Below are 13,144 nucleotides of genomic sequence, written 5' to 3'. Positions count from 1 at the left end.
GGCTTTTGGTTGGGGATGGTTTTGAGCAATTTTATTTTAAAGGTTAAGCCAGGGTCTTTGTTACTAACATACATGTGGAGGCCCCATTCAAACCCTCGGGACCAATCTTCCAGGGAAATCTTTTTACCACCTTCAGTAAATGATACCTCAAGGGGGTTAAACCACCCTTTGGTATGCTGGGAATTTCGGCATTCAGCTGTCAGTGTGTTGTTTCTGTAAGAATTCTTCCAGCCCTTTTTGACCTGAATATAATCCCAGGCAGAGGTAGGACTCCAATATGCATCTCTGATAGTCTCACACCCCCAGGATGTGAAATAGAAGGAATTCTTATAGCCACATTAATAATTCAAGGATCTATCTCTATGGGCTCCAAGACTCTGTAAGGTATTTTTAGACTGGCCAATGCCCTGTAAATGTATAAGGGAAGATTGAAGTGGCTAAGTCAACGGCCAGGAATTTTTTGCAAGGACGGTGGCATCAGCCCCCATATCCACAATGCCCTCAAACCATCGCCCCTCTGACTTAAGGCGTAGTGTAGGACGTTCTCTAGACACCATCTCGACCCAGAAAAGATCTGAGGACCCTTGCTGAGAGGCTCCCCGATGCCTCCCAATAACCGGATTCTGGGTGTTCAATGGGTGGGGCAAAGCCTGTGCAATCTGTTGTCCTTGAGGGAATAAGATTGGCCCTGAGCTGGAACTAGCTAAAATCTTAATTTCTACTGTAAAATCATTATCAACCAGGGAAGTGTGAACAATGAAGCCCTTGATGGTGGATGAGGCATGTCCCAGAATGAGGAAAAACATATTAGGGGGAAGATGACCAAAGACACCAGTAGGTAAGACCTGAACACCATTTTCAGGTTTTACAGTTGTACTCGTGGAGGTACACAGGTCCAATCCTGCACTCCCTGGCGTTGCTCTGAGGAGTTGGGTGGAGCGGGGGGGGGGGAAAAAGTTGGGGCATTGTTATTTGCTGACTGGTCCCCGAGGCCAGTAGAAAATGAATAGGTCTCAGGGCCCGAGTCTGGCCCCTCAAGCCATTTCCTTGAAGGAGTGGCAAAGGATTACCCATGGCATCCTTTTTGGAGTGGCACTGATTAGCCCAATGTTTGCCTCTCTTACATCAGGGACACATCGTGGTGTTGGCCCCCGGAGGCCGAGCCAGAGGGCTCGGCGTGCCCTGTGTCAGGGGGCACTGCTTGGCAAAATGGTCAGGCTGACCACATTTAAAGCGATTTTTGGAAGGGCCAACAGCTTGTAAGGCAGCCCCCACAGCCAAATTCACACTCTGAGAAAGGCTCTGTGAGATCCTATAGGTGAAGGTATCTATGTCACCGCAAAGCCTCACGAAATCATCAAGAGTCTTATTTTTAGTCTGGCCTCGAAGAAGAGCCTTACAGGAAGAATTGGCTTTTTCTTTTTCTTTTTCTTTTTCTTTTTCTTTTTCTTTTTCTTTTTCTTTTTCTTTTTCTTTTTCTTTTTCTTTTTCTTTTTCTTTTTCTTTTTCTTTTTCTTTTTCTTTTTCTTTNTTTNTTTCTTTNTTTCTTTTTCTTTCTTTTTTTTTTTTTTTTGAGACAGGGTTTCCTCTGTATAGTACTGGCTGTCCTGGAACTCACTTTGTAGACCAGGCTGGCCTCGAACTCAGAAATCCACCTGCCTCTGCCTCCCGAGTGCTGGGATTAAAGGCATGCGCCACCACGCCCGGCGAATTGGCATTTTCATAGGCCAACTGTTTTATAAACTTGCTATTATTTTCCTCAGGGCCCAGGACCTTTTCAGCAGTTTCTAAGAGTCTCCTCTCAAACTCATTGTAAGGCTCCTGAGGTCCTGGAATAACTTTGGTCAATGGGGTAGTCATAGAGCCTTTTGAAGGGATGGGCCGCCATGCCCCAAGGGCAGCCTCCTTAACCTGTGACAGGAGTCCTGGGAAATTTAAGTTGGCGCCTCTCAGACACATACTTTCCCTGCCCATTAAGCTTATTAAGGGTCCAAGCAGCCGCAGGCACCTTAGGGTCTCTTTGGTTTTGTCTGGTGAGAGACTGGCACCTGTCTAGAAAATCAGCTTTCCAAGACAAAAAATGTCCATGAGTCAAAACTGCCTGGGTAACTCTAAACCACTCAGTGGGAGTAAGGTATCCCCCTCTGGAGAGGGCCTCAAGCATGGAAACAGTAAAGGGTACGTTAAGACCATAAATTTGGACTGCAGTATTAAGATCCTTAAGAGGCTTAAACTTCAATCTTTTATACTCATCTCTTGCAGCAGGGCCTCAGGAGCTGCGGCCATGGTCGCATTTTCAGTTTCACTATCGCTTGCTTTTTCATCCTCATTGCCATTTTTTGTATCAGTGGCGGGGTCCTCCTCTGAGGAGGAAACCTCTTTGGCGCTCTGGTGGGTTAACACAGGGAACGCCAAGGATATTTTTGAACTAACTCTCTGGGAGGTTTTGTTAGAATGAGGTTTTGGGGAGGCTTTGTTAGGGTGAGAATGCGGCAAGCTGGCTGACCCCCAAGCCTGATGGCCACCAGAGATGGCAGCGAAAGGGACTGGAGCCATCAGTAGACCAGCGAAAACTGTCTGTCTCACAGTCTCCTGAAGAGAGGAGAGCTCTGTGGAGAGATTAGCAAACTGTTTCTGTAAATTTAGGACCTCTTTAAGGTTAGAAATTTGTTTAGATAGCTGATTTTTGGCCTGTAAAAGGTAATCGCCTTGTGGAGGCGGTGGAATGATCATGGGCGCACAAATTTCAGGAGCGGAGGGGTAAGGAAGGGGCCTAGAGTGTGCCACTGTGTTTGCAATAGGTGGCCAATCAGGGTTGCCATATTGGGCATCCTCTTCCTCCAACTCACTCTCTTCAGAGGGACTTAGCCAATCTTCATGAGGCTTCTTAAAAATGGGGTAGGTAAGCTTTGATTCTTGTAATTTTGGCTCACTGGATGTGGCTGCATTGGCAGGCAGTTGAGGATAGAGGGGTTGGACAGGCTTTTGGGGGCGAATAGCCAGGTCCTCTGAAGAAGATATATTAATAATAACGGAGGGGCATGGTGAAGGAGGTTGTGGCAACTGTGAGTCTACAATCTTTACAGAGGACATAGAGGCCGAGCGAGACATTGGTTTAAGGAAATCCTCAGCCAATGAATCTTGCCTGCCTTAGCCGAGGAGGACCTAGTGATATCTCTAATAAGACCCCAATAACTAAAGATCTGAGTAGGCACTGCACCTGGTCCTTCTTTATTTAAAAGATCATTAAGATCACGTCCTACCTCTTCCCATTTAAGGGGATGAATCTCTAGTCCATCTATTATGAACCATGGACAGACTTGAGAGACAAAGATAAAAAATTTTGTCAAATCTTTCTTTTTAACTCTAACTCCTCTTTCCCTGAGAGAGGTTTTGAGATCCTCAATGAAGCATGCCTCGTGCCTCTTTAGAAAGTTTTTGGCCCATTTCTATAGGATGGAGAAATGTAAACTTACTGAGGACGACTTTCTCTCATGATTGGTGAGAGCACTCCTCAAAACGACTTCTTCAAAGCGACCTTCTCAAGAAAATGGGCTCCGTCCTGCGAGGGTCCATACCTCGGGCCTCACGTTGGGACGCCACTTGTCCTGTCCCGCAGGACCCAGTTATTCGGGGGATCAGAGGGGGACGATGCCTGAAAGAGAAATGGACAAGAAAGGGGGATGAAATCATGCAATGATTGTCAAGGTCTGTTTATTGTGAGCAAGGCTACAGAATAAATGCGGTAAGAAGGAGGAAGTAAAGAGGGAGAAACTTGCAGCCTGGGGGCAGGGTTGGTTCTGCATACCTGCCCGGGATATGCTATCTACTCCTAGCTCAGGGAACCTTCTGTGTTTTTTTTCCGGAAAGTTTGCAGTTACTATTGTCTGATCTTGGTGTTCTGTCAGCTGTTCTTTCAAAAGGTCAGAAGTTTCTCAAAAAGGGAGGGGAACTTTGGCTTATGCTTCAGTGTCAGTCTCCAACAAGCTCCTGGTTTGGTTGATTCTTTGAACAGATCTTTTTGTTTCCACTTGGTTGATCTCAGGCCTGAGTTTGATTATTTCCTGCCTTCTACTCCTCTTGGGTGAATTTGCTTCCTTTTGTTTTAGAGCTTTTAGGTGTGCTGTCAAGCTGCTAGTGTATGGTCTTTCTAGTTTATTTTTGGAGGCACTCAGAGCTATGAGTTTTCCTCTTAGCACTGCTTTCATTGTGTCCCATAAGTTTGGGTATATTGTGGCTTCATTTTCATTAAACTCTAAAAAATCTTCAACTTCTTTCTTTATTTCATCCTTGACCAAGTTATCATTGAGTAGAGTGTTGTTCAGCTTCTACGTCAATGTTGGCTTTCTATTGTTTATGCTGTTATTGAAGATCAGCCTTAGTCCGTGGTGATCTGATAGGATGCTTGGGATAATTTCAATATTTTTATATCTGTTGAGGTCTGTTTTGTGACCAGCATGGTGTAGGTACCATGAGGTGCTGAGAAGAAGGTATATCCTTTTGCTTTAGGATAAAATGTTCTGTAGATATCTGTTCAATCTATTTGTTTCATAACTTCTGTAAGTTTCGATCTGTCTCTGTGTAGTTTCTGTTTCCAGGATCTGTCCATTGGTGAGAGTGGGGTGTTGAAATCTCCCACTATTATTGTGTGAGGTGCAATGTGTCTTTTGAGCTTTACTAATGTTTCTTTAATGAATGTGGCTGCTCTTGTATTTGGAGCATAAATATTCAGAATTGAAAGTTCCTCTTGGTAGATTTTACCTTTGATGAGTATGAAGTGCCCCTCCTTGTCTTTTTTGATAACTTTGGGTTGGAAGCCACTTTTATTTGATATTAAAATGGCTACTCCAGCTTGTTTCTTCGGACCATTTGCTTGGAAAATTGTTTTCCAGCCTTTCACTCTGAGGTAGTGTATGTCTTTTTCCCTGAGGTGGGTTTCCTGTAAGCAGCAAAATGTTGGATCCTGTTTGTGTAGGCAGTCTATTAGTCTATGTCTTTTTATTGGGGAATTGAGTCCATCGATATTAAGAGATATTAAGGAAAAGTAATTGTTGCTTCCTCTTATTTTTGTTGTTAAAGTTGGGATTCTGTTCTTGCAGCTGTCTATTTTTAGGTTTGTTGAAAGATTACTTTCTTGCTTTTTCTAGGGTGTACTTTCTGTCCTTGTATTGGTGTTTTCCCTTTAGTATCCTTTGAAGGTCTGGATTCATGGAAAGATATTGTGTGAATTTGGCTTTGTCATGAAATACTTTGGTTTCTCCATCTATGGTAATTTGAGAGTTTTGTTGTGTATAGTAGCCTGTGCTGGCATTTGTGTTCTCTTAGGATCTGTATAACATCTTTCCAGGATCTTCTGGCTTTCATAGTCTCTGGTGAGTAATCTGGTATAATTCTAGTAGGTCTGCCTTTATATATTTGTTTAGCAGTGTTTTCCTATAATTCTTTAAGGGCTTCCTCCTGTCTCGCAGTGTTCTCCTGTATTTCTTTAAGTGAGTTATCAATGCCCTTCTTAAAATCCTCTACCATAATCATGAGATATGACTTTAAATCCTAGTCTTGCTTTTCGTGTATGTTGGGGTATCCAGGACTTGCTGAGGTGGGAGTTCTGGGTTCTGATGATGATGAGGAGTCTTGGTCTCTGTTAGTAAGATTCTTAAGTTTGCCTTTCGCCATCTGGTAATTTCTGGTGCTAGTTGTTATAGCTGCCTCTGGCTGGAGCTTGTTCCTCCTGTTAGCCTCTGTTAGCACTCCTGGGAGTCCAGCTCTCTCCTGAGTCTCAGTGGTCAGAGTACTCTCTGAAGGCCACCTCTCCTCTGGTGGGGAAGGAGCACGGAGATCCAGAGCTCAGATCTGCTTCCTGGCTGAAGATGGTGGCCTGAAATGCGGCCTGTCCCAGAAGCTATGTTGCTTCTGCAGGCCACAGGCTCTCCTGCACAGACTGGGCTCTGAGGGACCCGGGATGTAAGATCACTAGTTTTTATTTCTAACAACAACATATAAGTGTTCTCCTTTATTCATAACCTTGATTTGTTTTTTTACTTTCAATACAGCCAGTTTAGTCTTGTGGTTTCAACTTATATTTCATTGATGTGGATCAATTATGCTGAACACCTTTTCATGTACTTGTTTAACATTTATACGGCTTTCTTTGGAAAATACCTGTTCAAATTTTTTGCTCATTTTAAGTAAGTTTTCTTCTGGAGTTTTGGTTGCAGTGTTTCTTCATATATTTTGGATATGAGCCCATTGTTGGATTATATAATTTGAAAATATTTTCTTCCATTCTGATTATTGTTTTCATTTTTATTGTTTGCTATGCAAAAATATTTCCTTTTCTCATAATCTACTTATTTTGTTTTCATTGTTCTTGTTTTGGTATCATATCCATTAAAATATTCCTAATATTAGTGGAATGAAGTTGTTCTCCTTCCTGTTTTCCTTGGCTTTTTAGGGACTCAAGTCATATGTTTAGATCAGCCATTAATTTTAGTCATTTAATCAGTTTTGTATGTAACGTAATCAAAGTATAAACTTTGAGAGAGGCAGTATTTGGATGTCTGGTATTCCCAGCATAATTTTTGGAAGAAACAATCCTTTACTGTGTATTCTTTTGTTGTAGATCATTTGCCTGCATATTGACTTTATTTCTAGTATTTATATATACATATATATATATATATATATATATATATATATATATATAATTATACTTTGTTCAAACTCACCTCCTCATTGTTAGTGCTTGCAGAATTTTTTCTTGAGATTATAATTTAATTACATTTTCCCTTCCTTTTTCTCCCTCCAAACCCTCCCATATACTCCTTTCTCCTATAAATTCATGGCCTCTTTTTTCACTAATTGTTATTGTGGTATGTACTTATGTATGTATGTATGTATGTATGTATGTATGTATGTATGTATGTATATATGTATATATGTATATATACATATATGTATATAACCTGTTGAATCCATAATTTTACTTACATGTATGCTTCCAGGACCAACCATTTAGCACTGGGCAACCAACTGGTGTGCCTTTTTCCCAAGGAAGATCCCTCTCTTGTGCCTAGCTTTTCTCAGTCGTCTATACTTCTTTGTATAAGGTTGAGTCCTCATGGGCTTTTGACATGTTCATTCTTGCAGCTCACATTTGGGTGGTTAAAGTGCCTATTTTTAATTATGCTACATTGCTGCTTTGATTACTCTAGCCTTCAATGACACAATCTCTTTATAAAGTATAAGAATCAATAAAAGAAAAATTATAGACCATAAGACCAATATATAAAAATATTTTTTATTTCTGTGCGGTATCAATAATCAAAGAAAAGTTAGGGAATAAAATCAATTTATAATACCTCATAAGGAGTTTCATTTAAGAAATTTAATATAATAAATGTAAACTTGTACTCTGAATGCAACAAACTTTGTTCAAAGACCTATGTAAAAGGAAGGTTAATGGATTAGAAAATTTTAAACTATGATATAAGAAATAATTGTCAATCTACGTTTCATACAACCTGACCAAAAACCTGGCTGACTTTTTTGTAGAAATTGACAAACTGATCTCATTCTCAGTCCATTCAGATTATTTTGCTGCTAGATATGACATGAATTTTATCTTTTGTAAATCAAAGTTAATCCATCCTGGTAATGAACATGGGTAATCAAAATTTTTTTGTGAGATTCTGTCTAGCTATATATGCAGGCAAGTCTGAAACTCAGATTACCCTGCCTTGGACTACTGGGTTCTTAGATTGCAGTTGTACACCATCACACCGGGCTTAACATGAATCTTTGTGGCATACTAATAGCTATCCATCTTTGTGAATGAGAGGTTATTTCTGAACCTTTTATAGGATGGGCTAAACTAATTATACAACAGATATTTTTTAAGATATAATATGAACAATATCAGCAATCTATAGTCTTCAAAAAATGCTAAAACAAAACCCAGTAATTCTATGCCCAATTGTCAAAGTTGTCTTGACCTATAAGAAGGGTCTACAAGGGTATTAGATGACATAAATTAATCACTCCTACTGAGGCAGACATAGTTTTAATTTGCATTACAGAGTTTATAGAAACATTTCAAGTGATTTACTAAACATACTTTTTTTCTTCTTTCTAATAAACGTTTCTGACAGTTATCTTGAATTTTAAGTGTCACTTAACAGCCAGAATGAGGAAAACGATTGTTAAATAATTTTCCCTGGGATAAGGGAGGAGGGGCAATACAAGTACAAAACAATTAACCAGGATTGTGGGAATAAGAGAAATAAGCATGAAGAGCTACTTTGATAAACCAAAGAGGGGGGAGTATTTAAAAACCTAACTTCTATACAGTTGTGGTTACGTTTGTTTGGAAATTCTTATAGAGATATAGAAAAAGTAGAGAAACTAAAATGAAGTTTTTCTTTTTTAATGTGCTAGACCAGTGGTCCTCAACCTTCTTAATGATGTGACCATTTTGATACAGTGCATCTGGTGTAGTGACCCTAAACTACAGAATTATTTTGTTGCAATTTCACAACTATAATTTTGCTACTTCTCTGAATTATAATGTGAATATCTGGTAAGCAGGATATCTAATATGTAACCCCCCCCAAAGGGTCTTGATCCACAGGTTGAGAACCACTGTGCTAGATCTTCACTTTGTAAATGAAGTTTTATGAAGAAAAGCACAATGGGCAACTGAAAGAAGTAAGGTGAGAAGTGGTATGTACATTCTCCTGCACTACTACAGGTGGGAATTTCTAAGAAAAGAACTTAACAAGTCCAAAATATTTGACATATCTATATCACGTAGTCTGAAATGCACTTGAAAGGGAGAAAAATGTTCATAGAATTGATTTTGTATGGAGAAATATTTTGAACATGTTTTTAGATGATTTTGTTGTAGATATGACTGGATACCACCATGATGGAATCTGGAACTGAAATGAATGAATATATTGAGTGATTTTCAAGATGGGGATTTTTAAACAACTGTGATGATGAAAATATACATCACTGAAACAATGCATGTTATAAATAAAATTTCAGATATCTATTTCATGTTTTGCAAGTAATGGTATTCAGAAATGTTGTAGGTTCTTTTTTTACTGGCCCTTTTTATATTGAAAATTTTAAATACATATTTCCAATCATAATTATATATAATTTATATAGAACAAATCTGAAAGTATATAAAATTACAAAGTGCTTAGATCTATTAAAAGATAAACCATATACAGAAACACAAGATAATTATAATAGTACAACTGGAATACTCATAAGCCTGGACCAGCTCAAGGAGGTAAACATATACTATCTTTGAGTATAGTAATTAAATAATGCACTTTTCTTGCCCAACAAGACAGGTAACACATATTTTTAACATATTAAATATCTTCTAAGCATTTACTGAAGAAATAACCATGATGTTACTAAGGTTGATTATAAAAATGAATTGTTAATAAAGTGTACACAAACACAAAACATATGGATATAGACATGAATATGTATACACATCTATGAATCAATCTATCTACTTCATTTTACATATTGTTCACATTAGCCAAGACAAAAATCAAGTACCAACAGCCAAAGAAAATATTTTAAAAGTATCTTTAATGACAGGAAATGAAGCTCAGCAGTCATTGCGCATATACACACATACACACACATGAAAAGCAGATATAAAAACAGTATGTACATTATAATATACATATATGACAATGCATAAGAACAATACTAGAGAAACAAGAAAATGTCTCAGAGATTACTGAAAAACACTGGGCACATAGAGATGAGTACAGTTCAAGAAGGCATGGGAGTCATTAGGACTGATTGCTGATAGCATTCTAGCATTCCATTTCTTCTGTTAAATCATCTGCTTAGTGATTTTGTTTTTTCCTGCATCATAGCTGATTTATTTTTCTGGCAAGAAGGAAAAGGACAGGAAGCAGGAACGCAGGAAAGGGGTGGTAAACAGCATTCAATTCCAGTGAAATAACCACAACAGTGAAGATGCCATTTGCAGCTCATGAGATTGACTGTGCGCGTGTGCACACACGCGCCTACAGAGACATACACAGGAGCAATCAGAGAGAGACAGAGAAAGAAAGGGAGAGAGAGGAGAGGGGAGAGGGGAGAGGGGAAAGGAGAGAGAGAGAGAGAGAGAGAGAGAGAGAGAGAGAGAAGTGAATGAGGTTGTGCAGAAAACATGAGCATACCCATTTTTTTTTTTCTTTTTACTAGCTGCACTGGCTGGCTGGCACAAATACAAACTGGTACAATGCTTATGAAAGGGAGCCTTTTGGCAACACACAGGGAAAGTCTTTGAAACGTCTATATGTGGATCCTGCAAGTCCACAGTTAAGGAGAGAGCATCCAGGATGCTAGCCTAGATTTGGCTTGACAAGGAAGGATTCACTCCTCAGGGCACACAGTGTTGGTTTTAAACACAGGGAAATAACTAGGCACCACCTGAATGTCCAACAATGCAGGAATGATTACAGAAATGTTAAGGTCCATGGATAGATACACAGGAGCACTCTGCAGGCACTGAAGATGACGGTCTTATCATAAGCCTGTTGAATAGCATGGAAAGAAGTTCAACGCGTTGATTTCTGTTTGGTTTTAGTCGCTGAAAAAAGCAGGTTAAGAAACACCACGTACATGAACCACTCTACAAGAATGTTAATAGGGAAGGAGGGTCTGGGGTGAGAGGGAGAGAGAAGGGGCGCAGAGAGCCTGGAAAAACAGCACACCAAAGAAGATAAAAGGGCTTCTCTCTGGGTATTAGGATGGTGGGAAGCAATTAGACTCTTGCTTCTTTCTCCCACATCAGACTTCCTTCTCCTTCCAGACATTTCTACCATGAATTGCATCACCTGTGCAGTAAACAAAGAGACAGAAAAAAACGCTTTTAAGAATCAGACCGACCACCACCTGGAGAAGAGGCAGCCTTTAACCTCTCCAATGGCATAGATTAGTGGGATTATCCTCTACAAGGGGCCCTTGCTGGGGTTGGGGAGGAAGGGAGGGAAGGAGAGGGCAGAAGAAGAGAGGGGGAGAGGGGAAGGGGAAGCTAGCTAGCTAGCTCTGAGGGGGGGCGGAAGAGAGGCGAGGGGAGGGAAGAGAGAGGGAGAGAGGGCAAGAGAGGGAGGGAAGGAAAGGGGAAAAGAGGAGCGGGGAGGGGTGAAGGGGGAGAGGAAGGAGAAGGGTGAGGGGGAGAGAGGTAGGAGGGGGAAGAGGGGGGAGAGAGAAACCTGCACTCCCAATACAATACACTGCTGGTGGGTTGGTGGGTTGGGGGGTGGGGGGCTGTAAACGGGGTGGGAGCCAAGATGTGGCTCTACTGGCTGGGTCCTGGGATGTCTTCATCGAAAGGTGGCCTCGTCATCGGAGTCGTCGTCGAAATCCTTGAAGTCAGCGCTGGTGGACTGGCGCGCCCAGGCTCCCCTTTCGGCCTCTCTCTCCTTGTGGGACTTGAATCTCCCCACGAAAATCTTGCGGTAGTTCAGGAACATGCCATTCAGCGCATCTATGGCCCGCTCGGCAGACTCCTGCTTCTGGAAGTGCACGAACCCGTAGCCCTTGGGCCCCTTTTCGTCACAGGCCACCTTGCAGGACAGGATGTTGCCGAAGGCCGAGAAGATGTTGTACAGCGCCTTGTTGTCGATGGTCTTGCCCAGGTTCTTGATGAAGACGTTGCCCACCCCGCTCTTGCGGAGCGACGGGTCCCTCTGGGACCACATGATGCGCACTGGCCTGCCATTGATAACGTCAAAGTTCATGGTCTCCAGGGCCCGCTTGGCGTCCACCGGTTGCTGGTAGTTGACATATGCGTAGCCCAGAGAGCGCCGGGTGACCTTGTCCCTGCAGATGCGGATGGACAGGATGGGCCCGGCAGGGCTGAACTTCTCATACAGCATGGACTCGGTCACCTCGGGGTGCAGGTCGCCCACGTACAGCGAGGCCGTGGGAAAGTCTGGGTTCCCATCGTCCGAGCCCCCGGCCGCCGCCTCTTCCTCCTCTGCAGCCAAGGCCGCCGCCAGCTCTTCGTCCATATCCACCCTCCCGTAGGAAGGCGACGCAGCCGCCTCCGCCAGGCTGGCCTCCTCAAGGCTGGCCTCCGCCAGGCTGGCCTCCGTGGCTGCCACCGCCGCGGCCGCGCCGCCGGCCTCTGCCTTCTCCCCGGCCAGGGCCGCCGCCTCCCCCAGGCTGGCCTCCGCCGAGGCCTCGGCCTCCACCTCAGCCTCCACCTCTGCTTCCGCCTCCGCCACGGAGGCCTCCGCCACCGCCTCCGCCACGGTCGCCGCGGCCGCCTCCGCCGCTGCCGCCGCCGCCGCCGCCGCTGCGGCGACCTCCGCCGCCACTGTCGCCGCGGACGCCACGGTCACCGCTGCCGCCGGGCCGCTGCCGCGACCTCCCTTCCTGGGAACTGTGGGGGCGGAGAGGCGGCGAGGGCCGGTGGGCGCCGGAACGCGGGCCGGGGGCTCGCGCGGCGGCCGCGGACGGGGACCCCCGCTGTGGCGGGAGCGAGCGANTCACCGGGGGTGGCGAGCGCCGGCCGCTAGCTAGCGCGCAGAGCNGACTCCGTCTCCGCAGCCCGCAGCCTGCCCCTGCCCCTGCCCCTGTCGCCGCTGCCACCGCGCTCGGTCGTGGGCTGGCTGGCGTGCGGGGCGCGGGCGCGAGGGCGGCGTGGGGTGGGGGGCGGGGGGTGTTGGCGTCTGTGGTCCGGGCAGCTGGGAAGGCTTCTGTCTCTTTGGTTCCCCCTGTGGCTGCTGCGGGGCTGCGGGGCTGCGGGGCTGCGGGCGGGCAGCGCGGGGGCGGGCCGAGCCCGGGCTGGGGTACCAGTGCGCAGCCTCTGGGGCGCCCACGCGCCGGGGAAGACGATGCCGGGGACGGGGCTGCGCGCTGGACCGGAGGGCTTCGGGTTCCGCGTCTTGCGCGGGCGGGAGAGGTGGGGGCTCTGCCCCTTCCCCCATAAGGGAAGCTTGCGGTGATTCAAGTGGGAACCTTGCAAGTGAGCGAGAGTGGGAGGGGTGGCCTTGAACATAGGCTACCCTGCCTGAAGGAGCCTAGAAGCAATGTTCCAGCATCCAGAGGAGGGGGCTACCCGCTGGAAAGATACACACACACACACACACACACA

General features: G+C 44.3%; 1 protein-coding gene across 1 annotated transcript; it reads right to left on the bottom strand.

The window, feature by feature from the left end:
* Positions 1-10,204: 10,204 nt before the first annotated feature.
* On the bottom strand, positions 10,205-12,306 carry LOC110313999 (polyadenylate-binding protein 1-like 2). Its single transcript, XM_021188473.2, has 2 exons — positions 11,346-12,306; positions 10,205-10,877 (listed from the first exon to the last, which is right to left on the bottom strand). Exon 1 carries the CDS (start codon positions 12,054-12,056, stop codon positions 11,367-11,369), a length of 690 nt encoding a protein of 229 aa, XP_021044132.1. The 5' UTR covers positions 12,057-12,306; the 3' UTR covers positions 10,205-10,877; positions 11,346-11,366.
* Between the last annotated feature and the right edge of the window lie 838 nt (positions 12,307-13,144).

The sequence above is a fragment of the Mus pahari genome, chromosome X (assembly GCF_900095145.1).
Source record: "Mus pahari chromosome X, PAHARI_EIJ_v1.1, whole genome shotgun sequence".
Taxonomy (NCBI): Eukaryota; Metazoa; Chordata; class Mammalia; order Rodentia; family Muridae; genus Mus; species Mus pahari.
The sequence above is the reverse complement of the archived record's forward strand: the minus strand, read 5'-3'. Positions and strand labels throughout refer to the sequence as shown.

Coding starts and splice junctions, on each gene's coding strand:
- LOC110313999 (XM_021188473.2), bottom strand. CDS start 12,056: ATGGACGAAGAGCTGGCGGCGGCCTTGGCTGCAGAGGAGGAAGAGGCG.